The sequence below is a fragment of the Gymnoscopelus braueri genome (genome assembly GCF_963280865.1).
Source record: "Gymnoscopelus braueri genome assembly, chromosome: 13".
NCBI classification, from domain to species: domain Eukaryota; kingdom Metazoa; phylum Chordata; class Actinopteri; order Myctophiformes; family Myctophidae; genus Gymnoscopelus; species Gymnoscopelus braueri.
The window spans coordinates 26551510-26579140 of NC_137615.1; the positions used below are offsets into that span (position 1 = coordinate 26551510).

General features: G+C 44.7%; 1 protein-coding gene across 1 annotated transcript in view; it reads right to left on the bottom strand.

Moving 5' to 3' along the window:
* mei1 (meiotic double-stranded break formation protein 1) overlaps positions 1-27631 on the bottom strand; it is a gene marked incomplete at its 5' end in the record, with an annotated part of 90140 nt that overhangs the window by 32333 nt on the left and 30176 nt on the right. The window contains 9 exons of the mRNA XM_080448224.1: positions 133-313; positions 3561-3593; positions 10530-10627; positions 12740-12800; positions 15751-15862; positions 24846-24990; positions 25189-25280; positions 25554-25671; positions 27097-27231. Of these exons, the coding sequence (XP_080304350.1) occupies positions 133-313; positions 3561-3593; positions 10530-10627; positions 12740-12800; positions 15751-15862; positions 24846-24990; positions 25189-25280; positions 25554-25671; positions 27097-27231 (975 nt within the window). The remainder of the gene's footprint in view (positions 1-132; positions 314-3560; positions 3594-10529; positions 10628-12739; positions 12801-15750; positions 15863-24845; positions 24991-25188; positions 25281-25553; positions 25672-27096; positions 27232-27631) is intronic.

Here is a 27631-nt window from a genome sequence, read left to right on the forward strand (position 1 = left end):
GTGTGTGTGTGTGTGTGGGGGGGTGTGTGTGTGTGTGTGTGTGTGTGTGCGTGTGCGTGTGCGTGTGTGCGTGTGTGTGTGTGTGTGTGTGTGTGTGTGTGTGTGTGTGTGTGTGTGTGTGTGTGTCATCACCTGTCTCCGTGCTGCAGGGCTAGGTGTAACAGGATGACCAGACAGTACTGCGTAACCCTGGGACTCATTGAGTCTGACAGTAGAAGCCCCGGAACCTCAGTCAGCAGCGAGGGCCAGTCTGACATACGGCAACACAGTGAGGGAAGACCGCACTGCAGGACAGAGTCCACTTCAACAAGCTCTGGACAATGGACAAGATGCCAAAAGAGAGAAGCAAGAATGTTATATACTGTAACTGCTCACACATAGATTACTGATACCGAGTATGTTGTAGAGGATGTCTGATGCCTTCAATCATTTGGACGATCACGAAATGGAAATGGAAATAGAAATAATAATGTTAGTCTTTCTTACATGCCAATAAAGCAAATTGAAGACGAGAATCTAATTTGTATTTGAAAGTTAAGAACAAAATAAAACGAATAAATAAAAAAGATAAGAGAGTGATGGATAGAGAAGGTGGGAGAGATGGTAGAGAGAGACTGATGGAGAGAAAATGTAATGATTGAAAGGGATGGAGATCAATGTTATGCAGAGCTAAAGAGACACAGCAGCGAGTAATGGATAAAGAAAATAAAGTAAGAGGGGTTAAAAAAGACAGTGATTGAGGATATTATAAAGCGAATGAGGATGGAGAGGAGAGAGAGAGAGAGAGAAAGGTGATGGAGAGAAGTGATGGAGGGAGAGCGAATCCAAGACAGATAAGAGAATGACAGAGATTGATGATGTTACTTATCATTCTGTGCTTTTATCATTTCCCCCAAATTAATTCAACTAAAAACTAAAAAGGGATCAAGAGAGAAAGAAAGAGAGATGGATGAAGGAGAAAGATGAAAGGAAAAAAGACTAAACCAAGCAGAGTGCTCATTTATAAAAAGCCTTACAGGCAAATGTGTTTCATGGATACCAGTACAGCATTATCATGGTTTATGGGAACACTGGTCTTGAGGGACTTGGATACACATTTTTGACTATCAAAACGTCAAAACATAGAACTGATACAGAAACACCATGGATGTCTTTTTAATGCTGTTGTTTCTAAGGAATTTATCTTTATATAAATGAGACCTGTGGGAATAATGGAGCAAGGAGGACATAGAGAGGAGTTCCATGAAGAGAAGGAAAGAGGAACAGAGAGATGGAGGAAGAATTCAAGGGGCAAAAAGGAGGCCTCTCTGACGCACATCCATTGGGCAGAGTTTGAGAAACAGGGAGAGGAGAGAGAGGAAGTGAAGGAGTAAGAGAGAGGAAGGGGAGAGGGAGAGGGATAGGAGAGTCAGCGGAGTGAGAGAGAGGGAGAGGAGAGGGGAGAAAGGGGGAGGAGAGAAGAGTATATTGAGAGAACGGGGAGACACATCAATAAAATAGCTCAGATACCCATTCAATTCCAGGCTATTCCATACGTAGATACATGGAACAACACAGAGGACAGGCCGCAGGGAAGAAGAGTGAATGAATTATAGAACGAAAGGCAGGCTGAGACTGACACATCCTCATTCACCTATAGGATCTGACAGAGAGAAAGAGAGAGAGAGAGAGAGAGAAGGTGAGAGAAGAGGAGAGATGTCTTGATGGCGGAGAAAGATGGAAAGAGGCAACCGACCCGCGGCTACAAACAGAGGGAAGATACAACCTGTTCCCCAGGGTGTCTGGATGGAGAGAGACAGAGAGAGAAACAGTGTGTGTGAGAGAGAAAGAAAGCAAGAGAGAGGGAGAAGGGAGAGTTAAGGAGGAGTTAAGGACACAAAAAGAATGATTAAAGAAAGAGGAGGGACAGAAAAACACAAACTATGGATGGAGAGAGAGAGAGAGCACTATATAAGATACAATGCAGGGGAATGCAGGGGCGCATGAAGAGAGGAGGAAAATGAATGTACGGGAATGTACGGGAATGTACAATAGTATTAGAGAGAATAGAGAAAGAGAATAAGAAAAAAAGACAGAAATGAGAAATGAAGGTAAAAGGAGAATTGAGGAAATTACTGGTGGCTAATACAACTACTTATCTCATTGACTATGACTTATGTAATTTTTTTGAGGATCTGATCTGAGTAACTATGTTTATTTGTGTCCACTACAATTTTAAAGACATTTACTTTTGAATCCAATACATTTCCCCAAGCCCCTCGTACAATTACTGGAGAAAGAAATACTGAACAAGTAATTAATGCTGTCCGCATGTTGAGCTGGGTGGTCGGTATGTTCTTACTATCTGCAGTAGCAGATACAACAATCATCACCCATGACCATATCTAAGAGATACTGTACCGAATGAAGTGAATTCTTATGGACTGTGTTTGTCTGCCATGAGGGAATTACATTTCAGCATTTTCAAATTCACCCTAAAACTTTAGTCATGATAAATGCATTTCTATTAATTTGAACACTTTCATCTGCAAGTACCATACAGTAGGAAATTAATAAAGCTCAGAGAGAGAGAAGTCTGGCTGATTATTATTATTATTGTTTTATTATTATTGAAAGCATTTACTTTTACTTTCATTACTTAAGTACATTTAATATCAGATGATTCCTTTTAATACTTAAGAATAGGTAATATCAGATACTTTAAGGCTTACTGAGTCATTTTGTGCGATATCTACTTTACCTTTCCTCATTGGAGGAAACAAAAGGAACAGAGTGATAAAGAAAAGGTAAATGGCTATTCAGGGAGAGAGGGCAGGTTGTACTGAAAGAAAGGAGTCTGGAGGGAGGTAAGATGGAGAGAGCACGGGGATGGAGAGAGATAGAAACAAATAAATGAAAGATACTGTACAAAGGGGAATGGAGAAGAGAGGAAGAAGATGTAGATGGAGGGGAGAGGAGAGGAGAGGAGAGGAGAGGAGAGGAGAGGAGAGGAGAGGAGAGGAGAGGAGAGGAGAGGAGAGGAGAGGAGAGGAGAGGAGAGGAGAGGAGAGGAGGAGAGAGTAGGAGAAGAGACACTGGAGAGGTGGATAGAGGAAGGAGCAGGGGATAAATGAAGGATAGACAGAGAGTGCCAAAGGGAGAAAATATAAAGAAAATTAGTCAGATTGAAAGATAGAAAGAAATAAAGATAAAGACATAAGACAGTTACTGCAACAAAAGTAATACAAGTTATAAAAAAATACAAAATACAAAATAAAATGCAGAATAAAATGTATAACAGAGACAGTGAGAGTTAAAGAAAAGAAGGTGAAGGGGGGTATGAAACAATGAGAGAGAGAGAGTGGGGGGGTGATGATGAGGAGGAGGGCAGGTGGAGAAATGGAGGAGAGGAAAGCCCTGCAGCAAAGAGGGGGTTCGCTAACAACAGCACAGCAACACAGTGTCTCTAGGGTGAGAAAAACTAAATGAAAGAATGGGATTGGAGGATACAAAAAAGAAGGAAAGAAAGAGATGCAGAAGAAACTACAGAAGGTGAAGGGAGGTACAGCACGGCCACTGACCCGTGACCGGCTGCACAGCGCCAGCACAGCAGTCTGCAAGCAAAGAGGGAGAGAGAAAGGATCGAGAAGGTGAGGAATGAGGGAAGAATACAGTGAAAGTTAAAGGCAAACTAAGTAGTGAGCAGGTCACAGTGTTACCCTAGGAGTCTGGAGAGAGTAAGAGAGTGTGAGCGAGAGAACTGAAGAGGGAACAGAGAGGTAAAGTTAGAGAGAAAGCGAGATGAGAGAGGGCGAGGGTTCACTGACACGTGGTTGTGACAGAGAGGAGCTGCAGTTCCTCTATGTCTGGAGGGAGACATTTAAACAAAGAGAAGTTTCCTTCTTTGTATGCAAAGACTAAGAGAGAGAGAGAAGACAAAGATGGAGTATAATACACACACACACACACACACACACACACACACACACACACACACACACACACACACACACACACACACACACACACACACACACACACACGTATAATATAATCACCCAGGCATGATATGCCTGCCCTCGATTGTATAACACATCAGCAGCGACGAATGCCAGGTCACGCGACACCTTAGTTTACCTCATACCCATATCCTTATTTTTCACAAAGACAAGAAAATAATATCTGATCAACACTTTAACTGAATCTATTAACATTACTGTGAATGAGGAACTGTCCCCCTGCTAACAAAATGGTGTAGTCCACATTCCCACTGGGATTGTCAACAGTGTGGGGACTGGGGAGAGAGTCAGAGTTGGCACGGAAGTGTTTCTGGCATGTCTCCCCTTTGTTAGTACACACCAGTTCTGTGAACCATCCATGGTAGCTGTTTTCTTCGTGTTTTGTTTCCTTTGCGTCCAGATACATTTTGCCACATCATTGCAGCTTTGTTTTTTTGTGGATTCTTTTGCATGGTAAAATCATTAATCAAGGAGCTCGTCCACTGGCAGTTTAGTTGTGCTGATTGGTAAGCTGCGGTACAACTCCAAGGGAAGATACAGCTTTCCTCATGTCTCCATTGTAAATAAAGTCTGGTATGTGATAATATATATATATACACACTGTATATATCACACAGGACTATCCTATATACTCTACAGCAGTCAGTCTGCATAGAAATTATGAAATTTATTTTGATTTGATACTGTATATAATATTCACAACAATTATGTAGGCTAAATGTAGAACAGCCGACCCCAATCTGATCTCATGCTGCTATCTCTTAGTCATATTGCTATCATTAGTATATTGTTTTTTGTATAAGCCATTGAGACCCATTTTACGCTACTCGTCAACCCTGCTATATCTGAGCAGCATCTCAATGAGATGTTATGTTAATATTAACATGCACGGTAACAACAATCTTGATACAGAATACAATGACAATATTTGTGCCAATTGTGGCATGTCGCAGATGCAATTCTGTTTTACACCTGTAAACTTGTGATGTGACATTAAAGGTTATTCTGATTCTCTCAACCCATCACCTTTTCCCTCTCATAGAATATGATATGTACAATGACCAAATACAATATGGAAAGTGAGATTAATCATTTCACTCAAGTCTTCACTCAGCGCAAAAGGTCACTATAAATATTCATAACCGTCATGCCGACTCACGCGTTATGACACCTTTTCTTTATGTCAGTTACACAATTATTATATAAAAAAATCAGGTGAACGTGACTGTGAAAAATGATAAACCACATCAAGGCACACGCCCTTAACTTGCATGTTTGAGCAACTTTGGTTGCAAAACTTGCTTACTTGTGCGACATTCAACCTGCCCAATGAACTCAATCTGTCACTTCAGGGTAGAATGACAATTGAAGCAGATCTACTACAAGCAGATGTACAAGCTCACAGCGTGGAGCATCCAGTACAATAAGAATGTAGGTAAGACAGGAAAAGACAAGAGGATAAAGATAAAGGCACAGCAGCAATATAGTGAAAGAGCAGACATAAAGGAAAGAGTCAAAGGGCAAACAAGATTGAGGGATCAATGAAGGAGAGAGATGGAACTAGAGACATCAGGCTCAGATAATAAGGCCATTGGGCCTCATTCAGGAAGCGATATAAGAACAGATTTCCTCTTATTTTGTTCTTAACTAGCAATTTTTCTTATTGTGTTCTTATCTGGGATTCAGCTAACTTTTCTTTAAGAGTGGTCGAGAGCACTCTTACTGAGATAAGAGAAAACACAGTCTGTAAAATAGAGTCTATGAACCCTCTGCAGATCCCGCAAGATTTCGCGAGACCCCGCGACATCACGTGAGACTTAATACAGGAAGAGACAGATAAGCCTAGTCATGTGCTAAAGCTGCCATCCTCTGGCAAAGAACATTGTTTGTTATTCAACTGAGTTTAGTTTCAGTTTTGAATACAGTGGTTTTGCATGTGTGCGTCTCTGTACTAAAAGTAAGTAACCTTTATGTTGCTTCAGTTAAGATGTATAAGTTACAGTGGTGTATTTTCCCCTGTTGTTCAGTTGACAACAGGCTAATTCCCTTTCAGGTGCTGTAATGTTTGGGCAGCTATTAATATAAACAGAGATTTATATTTGAGTTCTAGAACTTTCCTCAGTATTATAGCCATGTGTGTTGTACAAATGGCTGCTTCCATTAAAGGGAAATCCATGCATTTAGAGAGATTGCTTTGGGTTTAATATGCGATGTGTTCATACCAGTATGTAATTGTTTTATGCTAATGTGTTCAGTTACTATGAGTTTACTGTGCTAGGCATACTCTATGGATTTAACTAACAGTAGAGTAAGCAGTATTCTGTTATTGATTCATTACTGTATGTACAGTACTAAGCACAACTTCTTTATAATTTGTTTGTTCCATTTAGACCACACACGCACCTCCTGTATGACCCCTGCACCTTTTCTGTATGACTGATTGGAATAAAACCGGCTAAAGGCCAAAGACTGTTCTCTATGTGTTCTTGCCGACACCCTGTGGCGACGACCACTCCACCTGAACACCCTAACCCTAGTTTCTTCTACACAGTCCAAACATTTTGTTTGTCCAATGCTAGAAAACATACATTTTAAAACACATGAATATCATTTAATAAGATGTGTATGATATGTTTTGAGTAATTTGATTGGATTATTAAATTCATGCAGGGATAAATATTTGTATTGGTCAATTGAACCCAATTATAACTATTTTTTATAACTAACCTTTTTAATTTCAGTTACATGTCCTCTACTAAAGTCTGATTTACACTTCGGCGCACAATGGTGTTGAGCAGTGAAAATTGCCAATCCACAAGCTCAGTTGCTGGGAGCTTGTAGTTCGGCAATTTCCGCCATATGACACAGTTGTACAATGGTGCATAATTTAGGCTTTACAAAGCTTTTATAGTATCACAAATGTTAATGTATTGCCATTACTGTTTTTTTTTATATCCATAGTGTCAATACTATGAAGAATAATATAATCCACATTTTGGTAAGATTTCTCCTCATTGAATTATATTGCATGGTGAAACAGCTTTCATGTCTCTTTAGCACATACTGTAAACGCGTGCAAACCAATAAGATTCCTATGGGCGTTGCCTAATTTAAGATCAAGTGGGATTCATCATTCAGCACACCTGGTTAAGAACAGATTTGGATGTTAAGAACAGGACACGGGTAGGCTTTTCTTATTTCTCTCTTAACAGACAGTTAAGAGAACATATAAGAGAAATATAATAGAAATTTAAGAGAAAATTGGTGAATGAGGCCCATTGACTCTGAGGTTGAACGGTGAGGCCGGTAGTCCTGATGGAGAGAGGCGAGGAATGAAATATAAAAAAAGAAAATGGAAAAAAAGGATTCCAGAAAGAGAGTGAGAGATGAAAAGGAGAGAGGGGAGTTCCACATTAAAGAGGATTTACTAACACAATGGAGAGACGATGCATCTCAAGATTCTCAACACAAACTTTACATCTGTAAAATGTTCAAAGGGAGAGATGATGGAAGGGGAGAGAGAGAAAAGCGCTTCTTTGCAGAAAGAGATAGACAGAGGGGGACAGAGATGGAGAGAGAAAAAAGAGCGAGCGAGGGAAGGAATGTTTAGGGAGAGATGAGGATAGAAAATAAACACATGGGAAAAGACCAGGGACAAATCGTGGCTGTAGAAAATTGAACGAACAGATGGCAAACTCACTAACACACACTCACAGCAGATAAGGCCAGCAGTGACCCATGGCAGACTGCAGGGGAGTAGAGAGGAATAAAGAAGTAAAATAACTCAAACTACACGAATAAACGGTCGAAAGAGTGAAAGAAAGGCAGACAGATGGATAAAGAAGACAGATGAGGAGAGAGATGGAGGAGACAGCAGAGAGAGCCAGACTGACACATGACAACACACAGAGGACAATTTGTACTGCAGGGAGGGTAAAGAATAGAAGGGAATACGGGGACAGATGGGAAATGAAGAGAATAGAATGAAATGCAATAGAATAGGAAGGGAACAAATAGAATACTGTCGAATAGGAATAGAACAGAAGTAGAGTCAAACAGGTGTACTCTAGCATAGAAAGGAAATGGAATAAAATAGAATGGAGAATAATATAATAATCTTTACTCTCCTTGCTGCTATCACAGCATACCAGACACACTCACTCACTCACTCACTCACTCACTCACTCACTCACTCACTCAATCAATCAATGAAATAATCAATCAAAATATGGTTTGAGTCGGAAACAAACATCAATCAAGACAATCACAGGACAGGAAGAAGGAGTAGAAGGATGCAGGCAAAGGACAGACATTATGATTTTCTTGTTCCAGCCCCCGAGGTTGTAATATTCCGCTGGCAAGACCTTTCCCCTTTTATCACCAGGGGTCATCGTCGTACATGAGAATCTGTTCTCAACTGACCTGCATGCTTTGAATGAAATAACATCAATAAATAACATCAACAAACAGTGAGGCAGCATGAGGGAGTTGGTTGTGTAGAAGAATATGGGTAAATATCAACAGGAAGTGGAGTAAGAGAGAATGAAAGATGAAAGCTGAGCAAGCATTAGATGGAGGGATGAATGGAGGGATACAGTAAAGAACCAAAGAAATAAGAGCTGATGAGAAGGAAGATGCTGTTGACAGAAGGAAAGAGAAGAACAAACTTCTGAAGAGGTAACACACACACACGCACACGCACACACACACACACACACACACACACACACACACACACACACACACACACACAGACACACACACACACAAACAGGAACATAATGCACACACGCACATGCGTCTTGTTATCTTAAGAAAATACATGACTCCACTGTGCTTCAAATGCCACAACATTGTAATCAGGACATGTTCAAAATCTGACTGCAGTGCTGTAATATGTAGGTAGCATAAACTCACTTTCCAGGCCCGACCCCTCATATTTAGCATGTATCAAGAGTAAATACAAATTATGTGTCATTTGCATTTCATTTGAGCACAATATATCTCTCCCTGCCCCACCAAACACACCAACATGAAATTAATATACGCAAATCTTCCTACAGCGCATGCAAACCCTCCTGGTATAATGGAACTTGTATTCTTAATGTGTGCCCCTTGGCCTAAATTAACACATTGAGTGCCAATCGCGTCGATCTACGCGAACCTACTTAATTGCGCAGCGTGCCCTAGTGGCGTAGATTTACGCGAAGTGGTCTTTTCTTTTTTTTTACTCACAGGTTCACATTTCATTGTAGGCCATGTTCGGTACGACACATTTCATTGTAGCACCACCGGAAACGGAATTATCTGGGATCCACCTCCACTTTAAACCGGAAACTAAATCTCCATTTTCTCGGTTGTTGTTTTTCTCATCGCTGATCGCTGTTTAGATGAAACCGCTGTAGCTTCAAGATGGCGGATCGCAGATCGAAACGGTTTTCGCTGGGCTTTTCACACAGATCCCCTGTGTGTTTACAAACAGTTGAACGTGCGATTTTAACGGATTTAGCGATGTCTGTGGCGACGTGAAAAAAACAAAAAAACTACAATAAATCGATGGCACTGGTGAGTAGCCTACATTATGATATTAAACTCTGGCATGGAATGTGTTAACATTGGACATAAAGATAAAATAGTTAGTTTTTTTACATCAATAAAGCACATTACTGTAAATATGACAGCCTTCCCTAATCTTAGTAATGACTCTGAACCTCTGGTTTGTTAAAGGTTACAGCACCCATACAAAATCAAAGGCGGTTTTAAGTAGGTGACTTTGTGAAAAACATGTATGATTCCTTATTGCTTTTCTCGTTGAATGTTCTGACTATCAGGACATTATAATCATTATTTTTGTGTTAAAGTAGGCTCCAATGAAATGTACCAGTAGAATCATGTACAAGTTGTGGGTTGTGGGTTTTGAATTAAACTCAGGGCATGTCATTTTCACTGCACTGTCTCAATAAAAACAGAGGCAAAGGCATAAAACTTTACCGCTGCCTCCAGGCTACGGTCCAAGATGGTATGACCTGACAGTTGGCAGGGGATAAGAGTCCTTTGGAGCTGCTGAACTCAGGACTTTGAACCGGCAGTATGGGCTGTGCCCGACACAGTTTCCTTTGAACTGAGGAGATCCTAAGATCCTGTGTTGAGTTCATTTAAACTAGATGACTTCAGCAAACCACAGCAGTTTTTGTTTTTTGCTGAAAGTACTTCCCTGAGGCCTAGTTTTTGGCTTCAACTCTCCATGTGCATGGGTATCAGTAATAATTGATACCAGTAGATAGCAAAACCTGCAGGCAAACACAATAGCATTCGTCTCTTCTCATAATTATTCAAGCTCGGACCTACATTTTTCGTACATAGTTTTTAACAGAACTTTCATAGCTTCATTACGATTTCATTGAAACATCAGTTTTATATACGTCCCTTTAGTCTTGCATGCTGTCCTGCACGTCATTGTGAAAGTATTTTGTGAATTAACATCAGTCTATAGTGACTAGTGACTAGTTATGAGTGTGTTGTTTGCATTACCATGTTGATAGTTGCTTGATGCAGGGTCTGGCTGAGACAGGAGACACATACTGAGTTTATGTAGAAAACCACAGCAAGATGCATTCAGACTCTGGTTTCTAAAACACAGCAAGTGACAGCAAGAGAGAGAATTAAGAGAACAGAAAGAATACATAATAGAGGGCACAACAGAGAGAATGGGTAAATAGAAGCCTGAGATAAAGAAAGAGGGGGAAAAAAACTCATTACACATCATCCAGAGTGCATGTTCCAGATTTTGTAGTGAACTTGCTTTTTTTTAATTCAGACTTTAAAATAAGTATAATAACTAAAGATAGCTGGTTTCAATTTTATTACAGCTCAAAGAAGGTGGCTCACAGTCAACCACAAACATATTACGCTTACAGATAAATACAGTACACACTACTGTGATGCGCAGACAGAGATAAAATAAACACACTGCATCATCTGCACACACAAAAAAAACACTATTGAGGCACAGAACAAACACACACAAATTCAAAAAGCGACAAAAACACACACACACACACACACACACACACACACACACACACACACACACACACACACACACACACACACACACACACACACACACACACACACACACACACACACACACAAAAGCACAACATACACCCCTTTTCCACTTGCACTGAAATCCGATAATCCACTGGCAATTCCAAATCCATAGTGGTATAATCTGGGAACAAGAGCCGGTGTTCATAGCCGTAAAAGTTTGTTCCATAAATTTCCCCAGTCTCGACCTAGGGCCCGATCTTCCCCCGGCACAATGCAGCGCTAGCGGAAGCGCACGTGTTAATCCTATCTTCTAAATGGCGCAGGTCTCCAATTTACCTCTTGCGCCCCCGTTGTTTAAATATCAAATGATCTTGCACCTATTTAGCGCTCATGGCTGTGTTTGTCTTAAAATGAGGTGTGGTTTGGCGCAGTCAGAGCGCACTGCTGTCAAGAGGGCATATACTTTGCACACTGTGACGCAAATATTTCCAATACTACTGTAGTTACAGTACAGAGTGCACCCTATGCGTGGACGCAGACGCAGGTCTTGTGCTTTAATCTGTGGTTTAAATAAAGAAGAACGTAACTGAGAATGAGCAAGTGATTATTAAGTTGATATGTCAAGATATCATGGATGTGTTTACTGCTAGATGGTCCCACACATTACATTTTCCACAGCAGATCATTGTTTGCTTGTCCTCCAATCTCAAGGTTCAAGGTTCAAGGTTGTGCTTTATTGTTACATCTTGTGTACAGGTACAGTACTTAAGAGTAAAACGTAATTTTGTTCGGCTTCCTTCAGACAATGCAGCAGCATTGTCAGGATTTGATAGGGAATTTACCAGTAATGTATGGATTTTAGCGACCTACTGAACATTTAAGCTGTGCGTAACTGATCGCTCTGTGTGCCAGTGCCATGACGCACCTGCAGGCAACAGGCATACACAAGAACACAACAGCCCACACGGATAACACGCTCAAACAACAACTATAAGACCTCATGCAGGCAGGCACAGTAACATAATTAAATTCACGCACTGTAACCTAATTTCAACCATGAGGGAAACAAACAACACATCAGTGTGCGTCATGCGTTCAAGTGCTTAAATAGCACTATCTACATACCAAGTGTTCCTAGCTGAAGCGCAACTTCTCTTAACCCATTTTGGGCGGGAACCCCTTTTTGTAACTATACCTTTCAGGATGGGAACCCCTTTTGGGGTTCTAGTTGCTATGTACATTATATAGCAACATCATTTATTTTGTAATTTTTGAATAAATATTTGAAGTTTTTCAGAAAACTCAGGTCTAAATGGGTTAAAGGGAATTGGAATAGACACTCTGATTGGTCTAATTAATATAACGTCAATATAATGTTTGTGCCCAAATAATGTGTCGCCTGACTAGTAACGCACGCACGCACGCACGCACGCACGCACGCACGCACGCACGCACGCACGCACGCACGCACGCACGCACAAATCCATTTTGGCCTATACCAAAAAAAGTTTGGTATATAGGCCAAAATGAGAAGGGCCCACCATGAGGCCCACCATGAGGCCGACATGAGGCCGTCCGGCCTGGCGGAGACAATAATGTAATGTAATAAATGGAATTCAGGGAAAGGTTACAAGTGCAAGTTTGTGTGCGTGCGTGTGTTTTGCGTTTGTCTTGGGTTCTCCCCTTACCTGTTCCCAGCACAGAGGACAGCTTTGTGTTCCAGAGCCAACCTGTAGAAGCCAGAGGATGCTAGGGGGAAGGAGTGAGGACAATGAAAGACGAGAAGAAAGTGATGAGGGGGAGAAGTGAGGAGGAGGTAGGTAGGTAAGGGGGAGGTAGGTAAAGACGAGAGAGAGACAGGTTCCTTATTAAGGAGAGCCAGAATGACTCCATCCCTACTTTCACTTTGATCTCCCATTATTTGTAATTAGATAAATAAATGATACCTCTCATTGTATATATATTCTAACACCACTGATTCACCACTCTGGATCAGTGGTGAAAACACCTCGTTATCCAGTGCCAAACTGTTACACTAATAGGACAGCAAGTTCTATAAATAAATAAATGTATACTGTAAAGAGTTGGACTTAAAGGCCTGGTTGGGCCATTAAAAAGAAATCTGGCCATTAAAAAGAAAATTTGGGGACAGTTCATACAGTTTATGGAAGGTAATCCTTTGGGACCTGTGTAAATATTTCTGCAAATAATTCTGCTACTTCATACTGTGGGAAGAAAGACTTTTTTGTTTGTTTTTGTTTTTGTTTTTCTGATGTTTTTGTAATGTATTTTTCTGTTTTTGGTTGTCATGTTGTTATTAGTATGTGTATGATTTCTATGTGATGTCTTTTGCTCTGTTTTTATTTGATTATTTATAGACATTTAATACAAAAGTCATATTGTTATGTATGTCATATAATTGAAAATGCCAATAAATATATTGTTTAAAAAAAAAAAAAGGCCTGGTTGGTTATGTGCTTCAATAAAAGAGAACAATGCGTACTTATTAGACAAAGCTATTTATCTCATGAACCCACTTTCTCTCAATCCCTCTCTCTCTTTCTCCCACCCTCTCTCTCGATGCCAAAACACCTGTCAGTTGCATCTCCTGAAATGTGTTGTGCACTGCACAGTTGATGCCATAACATTTCCACAGGGGAAGTTCTCTTCGGGGGCACTGCCAGGCAGTTATACTCACTGTATTGTGTTTCAGACGTGAGCCTGAGGCAGCTAGGTCTCGCCTGTCAATGACACTGTTCTCAGTAGCCAGCCACCTGTCCTTGCGGGGCAGATGGCTTGATGATATACCTTACAATGCTGATGAAGGCTTGATGACGAAACGTGTACGTTGTTCCGTCTGCTCTGCAGTGTACCATGCCAACTGACTATAAATAAAAGTGCCTTAAAGGACAGTTCCGTGAGCGCTGGTAATCTCTTATAGAGAATTATTATTGATTATATACCTTCCCTATTCTGGAAGGGTAAAGACTCTTTAGCAGAAATGGTGAGTGTGCAGAATATGAGTGGAAAATAATTTTGTTTGGGGATATATAGAATGTGCAAAGCTACACACATACACTTACATATAACTGTCTCCGCCAGGCCAAAGGCATGGCCGAGACTATGTTTTGCACCCTGTCCTTCCGTCCATCCATGTGTGTGTGTGTGTGTGTGTGTGTGTGTGTGTGTGTGTGTGTGTGTGTGTGTGTGTGTGTGTGTGTGTGTGTGTGTGTGTGTGTGTGTGTGTGTGTGTGTGTGTGTGTGTGCGCGCGCGTGTGTGTGTGTGTGTGTGTGCGTGTGTGTGTGCGTGCGTGTGTGTGTGTGTTACTTCTACTACCTGGCCAGGTGGAGACCTGTGCTCCAAGGAGCACATTTTTCTAGTTTAGATACTGTACATTAGTGCAAGAAGAGTAGAAAAAGAGGTATTTACAAATTTTACAATTACAATTTTGAGGCACGTTTACTTTACTGGAGTATTTCCAATTTTCAATACCTCTACTTCTACTCCACCACATCTCAGAGGCAAATATTGCTTATAGATCCTGCTATTTTCAAACATTTTAGTACTTTTACTTTGGTATCTTAAGTATATTTTGATGCCAATACTTGTACTTGTATTTTTTAGTTAAGTACCATTTTGAATGCAGGCCTTTTACTAGTAACGGAGTACTTCTACATTGTGGTATTGATACTTTTACTTAAGTAAGGACTTCAGGACTTTTTCCACCACTGGTCGCAGGTTTGAGCCCTGTAATGGCCACGAGTCCTAATCTACAGTTAGTCAGTGGTTCTCAATTATAATGATGCTTTTCTATGCCTGGTATGCTTCTAGCTGTCCAGTTGTTGCTCCCTGTAAGTAACTCTCATTAACTTCCTCATAGGATAGAAAAACTGCAGTATCAGGGATCCCTGGGTAACAAGGCAGGGATTTATCAATTCATGGCACTCAGGATATACTTTGTATATATAATACTTGCTCTTGTTCATGTTTAAAATTCTCATTCTTAAACATTCTCAGGGACAAGCTATTATATGAAGTTGGGACAGCTTAAGTTCAAGAGGAAAAAACAAGCATGATAACCAACTCCTCTCCACACACCATAAGAGAAGCATACAGTATTATACAGTACTCAGCCAAGCCCACCAGCCAGTGTGTTTCTGTATCTCGCACCTACCCCCTCTTTTTCTCTCCTCTCCCTGTGTTTCTCATCCCCTATCTCCTTCTCTTCCAAGTTCCTGATGGGGAGGGTGGGGCTGAAGGAGGTCTCTGTCGTCCATCACCAGACATGTTTCATGGACTCCCAAGCTAAGATATTCAGGGCCACGACCCTCTACCGGAATCTTTATCCCAACCTACCCACATCCTGGACTCCTAGGCCTAAACACTGACAGCATCATCCTAGCCATCTATATTTTCAATAAACAACATTGACTCTATCCTTGCAGGTGTGGTTTATACCTAGTGAACTAAGACTTACCAATAATTCAAACTCATATAGATGTATCTGTAAGAGTGTGTGTGTGTGTGTGTGTGTGTGTGTGTGTGTGTGTGTGTGTGTGTGTGTGTGTGTGTGTGTGTGTGTGTGTGTGTGTGTGTGCATGTGTGCGTGTGTGTGTGTGTGTGTGTGTGCGTGCGTGCGTCTGTGCGTGTGCTTGCGTGAGGGTACCTATCATTCCGCAGATATGTTAGCTGACTCACCTAGCTTGGTGGCGAAGACTGGCATTATAGAAGGGAGGAGGGTGAACTGACAGGATAGAATGGTGTAGAAACACTGGAGCACCTGGGCATTGAGGACACGCTCGCACATCCTCTGTGAACACACAGAACACACACAAATATAGTGATTGTAAGACATTTTAAACATAACTGAGGCATGTTGATATTGCGCATCAACCACATAATCATAAATTCCACAGTTTGATTCCGGTTGGAGATGTCTTTACTATTTTTACTACTTCCCACCATTCTTGGTCTGTGAAATGTTGAATATACAAATGACCAGAGGAGAAATTTCACGGCGGCCACGACGGCCATGGCACTCGTTGCCCCTCTCTTTGTCCGTGTGCCCCACGAAAAATGACCACTGTGGCCCTACGGCCACAGTGGCCTTGATGCCCCCCCGCCTGCACTGCACCAGCTGATTTCACTGTTTCTCCTCAGCACTATCTTCCTGTCAATAACAGAAACAGACAGGACTTATACTGTACCTGTTAAAAGGCTCATGGAGAGTCACTGACACCCAATTAAGCCTAAGTGAATGGCAGGTTGTGCAGTGACCACGCACAGGTGTGGGAGGTTACTTAGGTAGGCACTCACTTCCTCCTCATGGCCAGATCACCAAGCCAAACCATGGCTGCCTGTCGCCTCCCAAACAATTCACCCTGAAAACCTCCTGATCTTCACCAATTCACCCTGGAAACCTCCCGATCTTCACCAATTCACCCTTCTCCAAACCATATACCCCACCGGGGTTAAATCAAGCTCTCTGTCTCCACCTCCTCTCATTCTCTCCTTATATGGTCAGCCTGACCGGTGACCATCACCTGCTCAGCCCTGTCAGTCACTTTCACCTGAACAATACCCCATAGACATTCTTTCAGTAACTGTATATTATGCGGGTGTCACGTGAGTCCAGTAAATCCGCTTTGCCAAACAGTTATGTGATTAGTATCCACCAAAAACGGTGGTTTAACACACCGAAAAAGAGTGCAGCTAACGCATTTGCTTCTTACAGGAGGCCTTAAGAAGTGTTTCTCAAAGCCAGTAAAGACCTTCTTAAGAACCTTCTTGGAACTGCCTCTTGTGAAAGTACTACTTAGGCTAAGGCTTTCGGGGAACCTGTTTGCGGCCATTACAAGTTCAGATATAAAATGTTGTTTCAATGTTCATATAGATGATCACACATGATTCATTATCAAAGCAGCTTGTCAAAACAAACAGCTGTAAAAACAACAGAAGTGCATTCTTTTTTTGGACTAATCAACTGGATAATTTAAGCAGAAAATGTTAAGTTTTACCACGGTTCTCCGTTTACTACTCACTATGGGATATCAGCGCCCTCAGGCGATGAGACAGAGCAACACACACGCTCCCGGTGCCAATACTGATTGGCTAAGGGTATGTCACGAGTCCGGAAGACCCGGGAGTATAAAGCTCCCTCGTGACGTAGGCTCTTCCTCTTTTCTCCACTCTGCAAGCGAATGCGCAGAAATTCACACACAACAAAGCAAGAAATTTTCAACTTTAACCCAACGCGGGAATACGGAGTATATCCCCACGGGAAAATCCTTGCAAATAAGTTTTCTCCCGGAACTTATTATTAAGTATTTATTTATTTACCTATCCTCTCAGTTTTCCTTATTTCTTGGTCTGTTCTGGAAAAGCCGGTTAGCTGAAAAAGCCGGTTAGCTGCTAACACCGGTTAGCAGCTACTAGCTCATTCATTCATTCAGTGGCTAGGCTAATACTAGCAGCTACTAGGCTACGCTACTGGCTAGGCTTTAGCCTGTTGTTTTCCCAGACCGAGGACCAAGATGGAACCACCGAGGAGTTGCGGGGTCGCGGAATGCGACCCCCTCATCGCCGCAGACGACCCCCACCGCGTCTTCTTCCACTGCTTGGGGGTCGATCACGCGTTCTGCGCCAGGACCCACCCGGGTGAGACAGATGCGTGCCCTAACTGCACAAGGTTAACCGTTTCTCAACTTGACGCTCGGCTCGTCAGGGCTAGGACCCTGGTCGGCTGGACTAGACGAGATAACGGTGAGACCGCCATCGCCACCGGACCGGGGACCCCAGTCGGGCAGCACGAGCGGCCCCCCGGCTCATGGGACCCCCACCGGTGCCGATGCCAAGACTAGAGCGTCAAGCGTCCACGACGCTGACGCCACCTCCCGCCGCTGCTGCTGCGATGGGGGCTTGTCCCCACCGCAGCATGCTAGCAGCGGCCCTCCCTCCCCCCTGCCAGCGAGGAGTCGATGGCTCTTCACGATGACGACATGGCGGAGGACGGGGAAGATTTCCTGGAGCTCCCGTCGTACCAGGACACCCAGGAGGTGTCCACGACGAGCCCCGGACGGGGAGAACCTCCCGCAGCCACCGAGGAAGAGATCCTCGAACCTGTGGCGGCTGGTTTCAACGAATGGCTAGCCTCACTAAGCAACAGGTTGTTAGCAGCGCTGTTCTAGCTTAGCTTGCTAGGACAACACCAGCTCGTTAGCCTCTTCAGAGCCGGCGTCTGTACCACGAAGAACGAGGCTACAATCGGGTGCTTTGAGACGCATAAAGGGTTTTCATAAGAGTATGTTGAACTGTTTATGCTGTTTCCACTGTTCTGTGTTTTATTCTGTTCCATTAAATTTTCCCAAAATACACAAGCACACTATCCAGCCCCGGTCAGGAGGTCACGACGCTAGGGGTCCCTGGGGGTCCCCGGGCGTCGATGCCCTCCTCTATAAGCCCATTGTGCCTATCAGGCCTGCCTTCACAGCATGATAGACAATAATGGGATACTTCTCTGCCTGTTTTCGACAACTGTCGGGGTGCATCGATGCATAGGGATCACTAGGTGGTCCCCGTGTTGATAACCACCCCTTATAAGCCCAAAGCGCTTGGAAAGTCCCTTGGTGACTTTCCAAACGCTGCTGGGATGAATACTGTGCATGATATGAACAAGACAAAGGTAATAAACCCATTGCTAATTCTATATGCCAGTGTACATGGGTCACGCCAAAAATTTTCCAATTCTACCATCCATCCGGCAGAGGGCGCCAGAGGCCCACTGTGGGAAGGAAGGTTTGCAAGATGGCGGCGCGGGTCGAAGGTCACCCCAATATTTACAACCTGCCAAGCACCGTGTCACGCCAGCCTCTGGAGGGCGACAGAGTGCTTCCTTCGGTGGAGGTGGCTCCGTCGCTTCCTTTAGCCAGGCCAAGAAGCCTAGACAAGATGGCGACGGACTTTGTAAACACAAGGGAGCAGCGTGGAATGCTTCCGTACTCAGTCACGTGACCCCCACGCTTGCACGGGCCCCGTGGGTTAGGTGTCGACGTCACCTGTTTCCATGGAAACGGATGTCAACGTCTCTTCACTCTTGGTGAGTTAGCCGTGACTATTACTAGCTATGGTATGCTAGGTTGGCATAGCCTCCAGTCAGGATGCTGTTGTTTTCACTTAGTGGCTGACTAGCCTCACTAACATCGACACAGTTAAAGAGCAGTGTTGTTTTGGTGCAGTGCTTAGACAGTCCCCTAAAACAACACGTGGTGGCCATAGCTCTCCTTCGTTCTTGGTTAGCCAAACAACTACAGGTAGCAGCTAAAGGCTAAAGGCGACCTGTAGCTAGGCTAGACTAGACTAGGCTAAGCTTACAGGCTAAGCTAGTTAGCCCTTTGTCTACACTACCACGATGGAGGCTCAGGTTCACTGGGTGCCTTGAGACAATTAAACATAAAGGGTTTTCATAAGAGTATGTTAAACTGTTTATGTTGTTTTACACTGTCTTTGTGCTTTATTTTGTTGCATTAAAAATGTACTAAAATACACAAGCACATTATCCAGCCCCGGCCAGGAGGTCACGACGCTAGGGGTCCCAGGGGGTCCCTGGGCGTCGAAGGCCTCCTCTATGAGCCCATAGAGTCAGGCTGACTGTTGTTTCACTTAGCGGCTGACTAGCCTCACTAACATCGACACAGTTAAAGAGCAGTGTTGTTTTGGTGCAGCGCTTAGCCAGTCCCCTAAAACAACGCTGCGGTGGGCATAGCTCTCCTTCGTTCTTGGTTAGCCAAACAGCTACAGGTAGCAGCTAAAGGCTAAAAGCGACCTGTAGCTAGGCTAGACTAGACCAGGCTAAGCTTACAAACTAAGCTAGTTAGCCCTTTGTCTACACTACCACGATGGAGGCTCAGGTTCACTGAGTGCTTTGAGACACACATAAAAGGTTTTCATAAGAGTATGTTAAACTTTTTATGTTGTTTTACACTGTCTCTGTGCTTTATTTTGTTCCTTTAAAAATGTCTTAAAATACACAAGCACGTAATCCGGCCCCGGTCAGGAGGTCACGACGCTAGGGGTCCCAGGGGGTCCCTGGGCGTCGATGGCCTCCTCTATGAGCCCTTTGTGCCTGACAGGCCTGTTTCACAGCATGGCAGACACTAACGGTCTCTAATGGACGCCACAGTACGAGTCCGCTGGACCACGTGGCGACGTCATCGGTCCCCGTGGAAATGTGCACGTTGCCCACGGGACTGATAACAGCAGCGCCCCCTCCCGACTCGCTCGCTCGGTGAGCAGCTTTTGGGAGGGTTGCAATCCGAATCTGTTTTTATCCCAGTACATCAGCGTTGCACTGTGTTTACTGGTTAAGCTCAGTACGGCAGTGACACACTGTGGTTGTACTGGCCAGGCTCCCCTGAACAACAACAACACATTGTGGTTGAACTGGTGTGTTTTCCACATGCCTTGTGTTACTTCCTATGTCAGACGAGTGTGTCTCTCTCATGCGGAAGATAAAAGCAGCCACGACTCTAAGAGAGAAGGTTCTCTCTCTCTCTCTTGAGCATGAGCGTTACCAGAGAAATATCTACGAATCAGAACCGACTGGGTTTCTGTTCAAAGCTTTTTCTGGTGAGAAAAAGGGGGGGGGGGGGGCGTACGGCCCTTTCTGAATCTGAAGGGCCTCAACAAGTATCCATTTCTTGGTTGACGACCGTAAAAGCTGTTGCAAAACGGTACATCAGGGGCACTGATGGGCGGGCATCAACCTCTAGGTTGCTTGCCTCCACGTTCCAGTCTGGCCTCCACACAGAGAATTCCTGCACTTCGGCTACAAAGGGGAGTGTACGAGTACACGGTTTTTCCCTTTGGTATGTCATTGAGCCTGCGAGTGCTCGTGCAGTGTACCAATGCGGCCATAGCTCCACTGCGGCGACAGGGGATCGGTCTGTCGACTTAACTTCGACGACTGGTTAATTGCTGGCTCAGAGGAGGAGGTGGCACGGCACACGGCCGTGGCCCTCTCCCACCTGACGTCGCTATGTTCACAATCAACGTCCAGAAGAGCGTTCTGGTTCCATCTCAGCGGACCACCTTCTGGGGGATCTCGCTGGACTCGAACACGCTCAGAACGCGGCTGTCCAAGGGCAGGTTAGACAGCGTCTTAGCTTGTGTGAGGTCTTTTCGCGTAGGGCGTCAAGTCACTTACAAACTAAGCATGCAGGCGGTGAGTCTCATGGCTTCAGTCATTCACCTAATCCGCTTGGGCAGGTTCTACATGAGACCTGTATAGAGGTGGCAGCGGGCTCTTCGGATCCCACTCACCTCAGGCTTTCAGCAAGTGGTGGTGTTTCCAGGGTGTCGTGGAGACACTCGGATCGTGGTCGCAGGTGGCTTTTCTGTCCCAGGGGGTCAGTATAGGCGCTGTGATATCACAGAAGGTCATCACCACGGACGCCAGCCTCACGGGGTTTTTCCTCGCTCTCAAACAGTTCGGTGCTCGGTTTCCGGGTTGTTCTGTCTCAATCAGAACATACAACACCGCGACCATGTGCTATGTCAACAAGCAGGAAGGTTTGGCCTCCCTGGTGTTGGACGGATTGGCGTGCGAGATGGCGCTGTGATGCGACTCACGTCTCGCGTCCATTCAGGCGTTCCAGGTGCCGAGCCTCCTGAACGAACTGCTTTGTGCTTTCCCACCAATAGAGCTGATCCTCCCCATGTGGGGGAGGGTCAGGCTCCGAGGGTTGTTGATGTTGCTGGTGGCCCCAGCATGGGACACGTAGAGGTCAGGAGATAAGCTCCTCTCCTTCACGACGTGCCTTGGGCCCTCCTTGTCGGCAGGGACTTGCTGCGGCAGGGAGGGGGGACGCCCTCAGGACCTAGACCTATGGGTCTGGCCCATGAGAGGGTGAATTTGAGCTCGTGTGGCCTTCCCCCTGACGTGATGGCTACCATCCAGGGCGCAAGGGCCGTGTCCACGAGGAATGCTTACGAGGTCAGATGGGGGATGGAACAGTCACCAGTGGTGGTGGCTTTCCAGGCCTCGATGTGTAGCATTCTTACTTTCTGCAGGGAAGGCTAAATCAGGGTTTATCCTTCTCGACGGTGAAAGTGTATTTGGCTGCCATTTCGGCTTGCCACCTAGGTTTCGACGATGGCAAGACGGTGGGTCAGCATAACTTCGTGCGCCGATTTATGAACGGCGCCAGAAGGGCTAGACCGGTCAACAGGCCACTGTTCCCAGTCTGGGAGTTGACGGTGGTGCTGGAGGCACTGTGCCGTCACCCGTTCGAGCCTTTTGAGTCTATGGACCTGAAGGTCATTAGTCTAAAAACGGTCCTTTTGGTGGCCCTGTCCACGGCTAAACGGGTCAGTGACTTGCATGCGCTCTCGGTGAGCCCGGAGTGCATGAATTTTCTGAACAACGACAGGAAGGTTTTGCTTAAACCAAACCTGGCGTTCGTTACAAAGACCGGGGTGGTGGCCCAGATCCGGTTGAATTGGTGGCTTTTCATCCGCCTCCCTTCGCTTCGGCGGAGGACAGGCGGTTACATTGCCTCTGCCCGGTGAGAGCTTGAAGCTCTATTGCCAGAGGACGGCGGCCAGTCGCTCATCGACACAACTCTTTGTCTCTTTTGGCGTGGGGGTTCAGAGGAAGGCGGTCACCAAAGCGACGCTTTCTAGATGGATCCGTGATGCCATTAAGCTGGCTTATGTGAGTAGTGGTGTCCCTGTCCCGGGGGGTCTGAGGGCCCACTCTACTAGAGGCATGGCTACGTCCTGGACTCTCTACAAGGGAGCTTCGATCCAGGAGATTTGTGCGGCTGCAAATTGGTCGTCGCCGTCGACTTTTGCGGCCTTTTACAGTCTGGACGTGGCGGCGTCATCAATGGCGCACGCTGTCCTGGGTGTGGCTGCTGCCTCCAGGTCAGTGGAGGATAGGGAGTAGGCTTGGGGCCTTTTCTCCATATCTTCCGACTTCCTCTTTAGGTTTCCTTGGGACCAGCAGGGCTGTGTCTTGGGGATAGGGCCCTGCTCCTCATTATTATGAGGTGGACTGTGTCTGCCTGTTAGTAAATAGGGCAGACTCTAGAGTCTGTCAGGGCCTACTCTTGTTATCTATCCCGCACCCCAGCCCGGTGGGCTGGGGGGGCGCCCAGGGGCCGTGAGGTCGTGGACCTATGGCCTGGGGGTCTTAGGTCACGTCCGGGGGGGACGTGACCTAGGAGCTGAGGGGCGTGCGGGGTTGTCAGGGTTGTGTGGCTCATTACCTCAAGGGGGGTTTATGAATCCCATAGTGAGTAGTAAACGGAGAACCGTGGTAAAACTAGAGGTTACGAATGTAACCCCGGTTTTAGTAGGTTCGGAGTTTACTACTCACCAGACACCCCTTTCTGTGCGCATTTGGCATGCAGAGAGGAGAATGTTAAGAGGAAGAGCCTACGTCACGAGGGAGCTTTATACTCCCGGGTCTTCCGGACTCGTGACATACCCTTAGCCAATCAGTATTGGCACCGGGAGCGTGTGTGTTGCTCTGTCTCATCGCCTGAGGGCGCTGATATCCCATAGTGAGTAGTAAACTCCGAACCTACTAAAACCGGGGTTACATTCGTAACCTCTAGTTCTTAACTCTTTGACTGCCAGAGTATTTTCATAAAGTACTCCCCCAGTGCCAGCAATTTTCGTGTTTTTTTATTTTTATATTTTGAATTTTTCTCATGAAAATAATTTAAGGACACATAATGTAAAGACCCAGCACAAATCCGCCACTAGAGCGCAGCACATGACACCTTGATCATGTCGTTGGGTCTCTCTCACCCTTCTTCATAGATTAGACAAGGAAAAACATGAAAACGGATGTGACGTCCCCCCCATTGTTTTGATCGGCGAAAATTACGTTGTGATATACGACGGCGATGACTGATCGTCACCCAGACCATAGATTATAGAAGAGAACCGTTCCGTTTGTCCGTTATACCGTGTGAAAACCCGTTTATTTACCTATTTTGGACGAAAATGACTGGGGAAAAGAATCAAAAACCGGAAACGGAATCCAGGTCATGGAACCGGATGCAGATGTCCGTGAAGTAAGTGGAACTCGAGAATAACATTGAATATTAAGCAGCATAGCGCAATCAGAGATTAAACAATGAACGCGCGTCCAGCGCGTCGAGCGCGTCGACGGCCAACTGGACAAAGTAGCACTTGACGCGTTATCGCGTCGTCCGCAGTCAAAGAGTTAATGCAATTGATTTTCTGCTGAACACATCCCTTGAACGGTGTTTGTAGGATGAGCAGAGAGAGAGTATTGTGTTTTTTTATGTGTCCCACTTGCCGATGGGAGTGGAATGTGTCTGACATTTAAGAAGATAACTTTGTAGCCAATGGACTTTGCCTATCAGAATGAATGTGTCTGTATCTTTTACAAGCAAACTTTACTGTCCACTCGTTGTGGGATACATTGCAGCTAGTTTTTATTTCCATCACGTCACACCAAAAACAGGACTGACTCCTGTTTTTGGACAGTTGCGTCCATCAACGCCTGGTCGAAGCATTTGACTTGACTGAATTGACTGATGAGTGACGTGCCATTTAATGTGGAATAGACGCCCTGACACGGTGTATGCTGTTTGAACATATGTCAGCTGATATAGATGAAGCACAATAGGATAAAATCGTACATAAAAAGGCTTAAAATAGCCATGCGTGCATGTGTGTGTGTGTGTGTGTGTGTGTGTGTGTGTGTGTGTGTGTGTGTGTGTGTGTGTGTGTGTGTGTGTGCACGCACGCACACTCACAGTGACAGTGGGGATGCAGACGTCACAGCAGTGGAGCAGACATCGACACAGAGACTCCAGTGAATCCTCTGTCTGGTCCTGTTTGCATGGAGCCCTGAATGCATTCTCCTTCAGAGAGGGATCTGATGCACACTGCTCAGCCAACCTGACACACAGATGCAGACACACACACACAAACACAGACACACACGTGAGAAAATTATGGACAAAAACAGGAATTTTCTTTATATGTGACTAGATAATGTTGATAGCAATCTATTTATGTATCTAACCCAACAGAAACAGTAACTATGCAGTATGTGACAACATATAGACAAACAGAACAGACAGAGGCCTTTCTGACCTGCAGGCAGCCTGGAAGGAGGGCAGCGCTTGGAGTAGAAAACCTAGTGACCTCGAGGCCTGGCCACTGGCATCTGAGGTTTTTAGGCTTCCCTGAAATGGAGAGGAGAGGATAGGAGAGGAGAGGAGAGGAGAGGAGAGGAGAGGAGAGGAGAGGAGAGGAGAGGAGAGGAGAGGAGAGGAGAGGAGAGGAGAGGAGAGGAGAGGAGAGGAGACAGAAGTGAATCTGAAACTTCCATTGAGACACCTAGGAAACCTACAGTAGGACTTCTTTTCTCTGTCTGTTTTCTCAAGCTTATTGACGTGTTTATACCAACGATTTAGAATTCGATACACACAAATAAACAGGAAGCGAGCCAGACTCACAGAGGCTCGCTGATGAGACGAGGAGGGCAGAGGAGGCAGCTCACTGCATCTGTTAGTGATGACTTCCACCAGCTTCCCTATCTCCCTGTACTGGACTGGACTGGACTGGTGGTTCAGTCTGGAAAGCACACACAACAATACAGACAGCCAGACAGACAGACAGACAGACAGACAGACAGACAGACAGACAGACAGACAGACAGACAGACAGACAGACAGACAGACAGACAGACAGACAGACAGACAGAGACCCGAAAGAGTTCGAGAGAGATATTTGAGAGAGAGAGAGAGAGAGAGAGAGAGAGAGAGAGAGAGAGAGAGAGAGAGAGAGAGAGAGAGAGAGAGAGAGAGAGAGAGAGAGAGAGAGAGAGAGAGAGAGAGAGAGGTGTGTTGTTAACTTGTTGTGTTATGTGTGTTGATGCTAAACACACACACAAACAAAATGGGTTTAATGTAAGCTTGGGCAGATTTGAGATCATATTGAATTTGTTACCGAATGCAGAAAATGGTGTATCATTTAAATTAAATAAATTAAACGAAAAATTAAACATTTGAAAGCTGCAAGCTTCTCTGTCAAATAGGCGAATAGAAACAGTTGTGTATACTGTGTATTTCGATTCAAGAGTTGAACATTTGAGGCACGTTTGATTTATATAGTAGGTCTACAGTATATGTAGGCTACAATGTTGCCTTGTAGGCAGTTCAAATATACAATTTGAATAAACTTTTTTTTTTTTCTAAGCGTCCGTGCACAGACATCTCCTATGAGCAAAAAAGTCAAAGACATATTCCAGTTTTAGTTTAAACTAAAACTGGAATATGTGTCAAAACGTTTTGACATGACAGAAAGGGGTTGATCTTGTAATGTTACTACATGATCATATGAAAGATGGACTTTACAGAAGATAGAGGACATTGTGCTTGTGTATGTGCGTGCCGTGCGTGCAGTGTATGGGATTTAGAATGGAGAAAACAACTCTGTGAACCCTGGGGATAACGGAAGTGACGTCAGCACTTCATTAATTTACTCCATAACTTTCTTTCTAACTGCATGTAGCTATTAGCACATTAGTCTTTTTTGCAATGAGGCTCATTTGCATAGAAAGGGGCAAATTCTGTGCCAAATGTATGCACATTACCTCATTTGAATACATGCAAATGGCACCGGAACATCGAGACGCTATTTGCCTGGCAGCGCAGTAGTGGTGCATTTCACCCTTCGCAGGTGTTTCTTGTTCTACAAAAGCTGCAGTATCCTTTTGTGAATTTGCCCCAGAGAGAGTAAAAAATACTTGCAGCCAGGCTGTGTGAAAGATAAGGTGCTATGCGTACCCCTACAAGTCCATGAATTGTCTACTTCTGTAGTATATGAATCCCTTCATTTGCCTGTATGAATGAGCAAATGAGTTAAAGGCTGATATTGGAGGATTGGGGGTTACAGGTGTCCTTGAGGTTGTGTGTGTGCAGTATGGCATGTGTAAAAACCTTTCTACATGTGAGTAGGTTCATCACCAGGGTGTGTTTGTTTTGTATTTGTACGCACCTGAGGAGGGCGGTGGCAGCACGGGCTGCTTGTGTGGCCACCAACAGAGAGGAGGAGGAGATGCCTCCTCCCACTGCCTCGGAGACGGCAACAAAGCCTGGACCGCTAGGAAACAAGCGCACCCCCGGGGGCTGCCTGGAGGATGGAAACACACACACACACACACACACGCACACGCACACGCACACGCACACACACACACACACACACACACACACACACACACACACACACACACACACACGCACACACACATGCACACACTCAGAATATAGACATTCACAGAGACTGTAAACAGTTTCATATACAGAGTACAGAGTACAGTACAGTACATACGTACATACATTTAGTCACACTTACATAATACATACACATATAGTACATAATCATATACTGTAGATACAGTACATGTATACAAACACAGACACATAGTCAGATAGTCCAACCCCTACATATTCTCTCATTTTCAGGGACACAAAAACAAACAACTGTGACCTATGGGTAATAAAGACCAGCAGTGTTTTTCTCTGTGCAA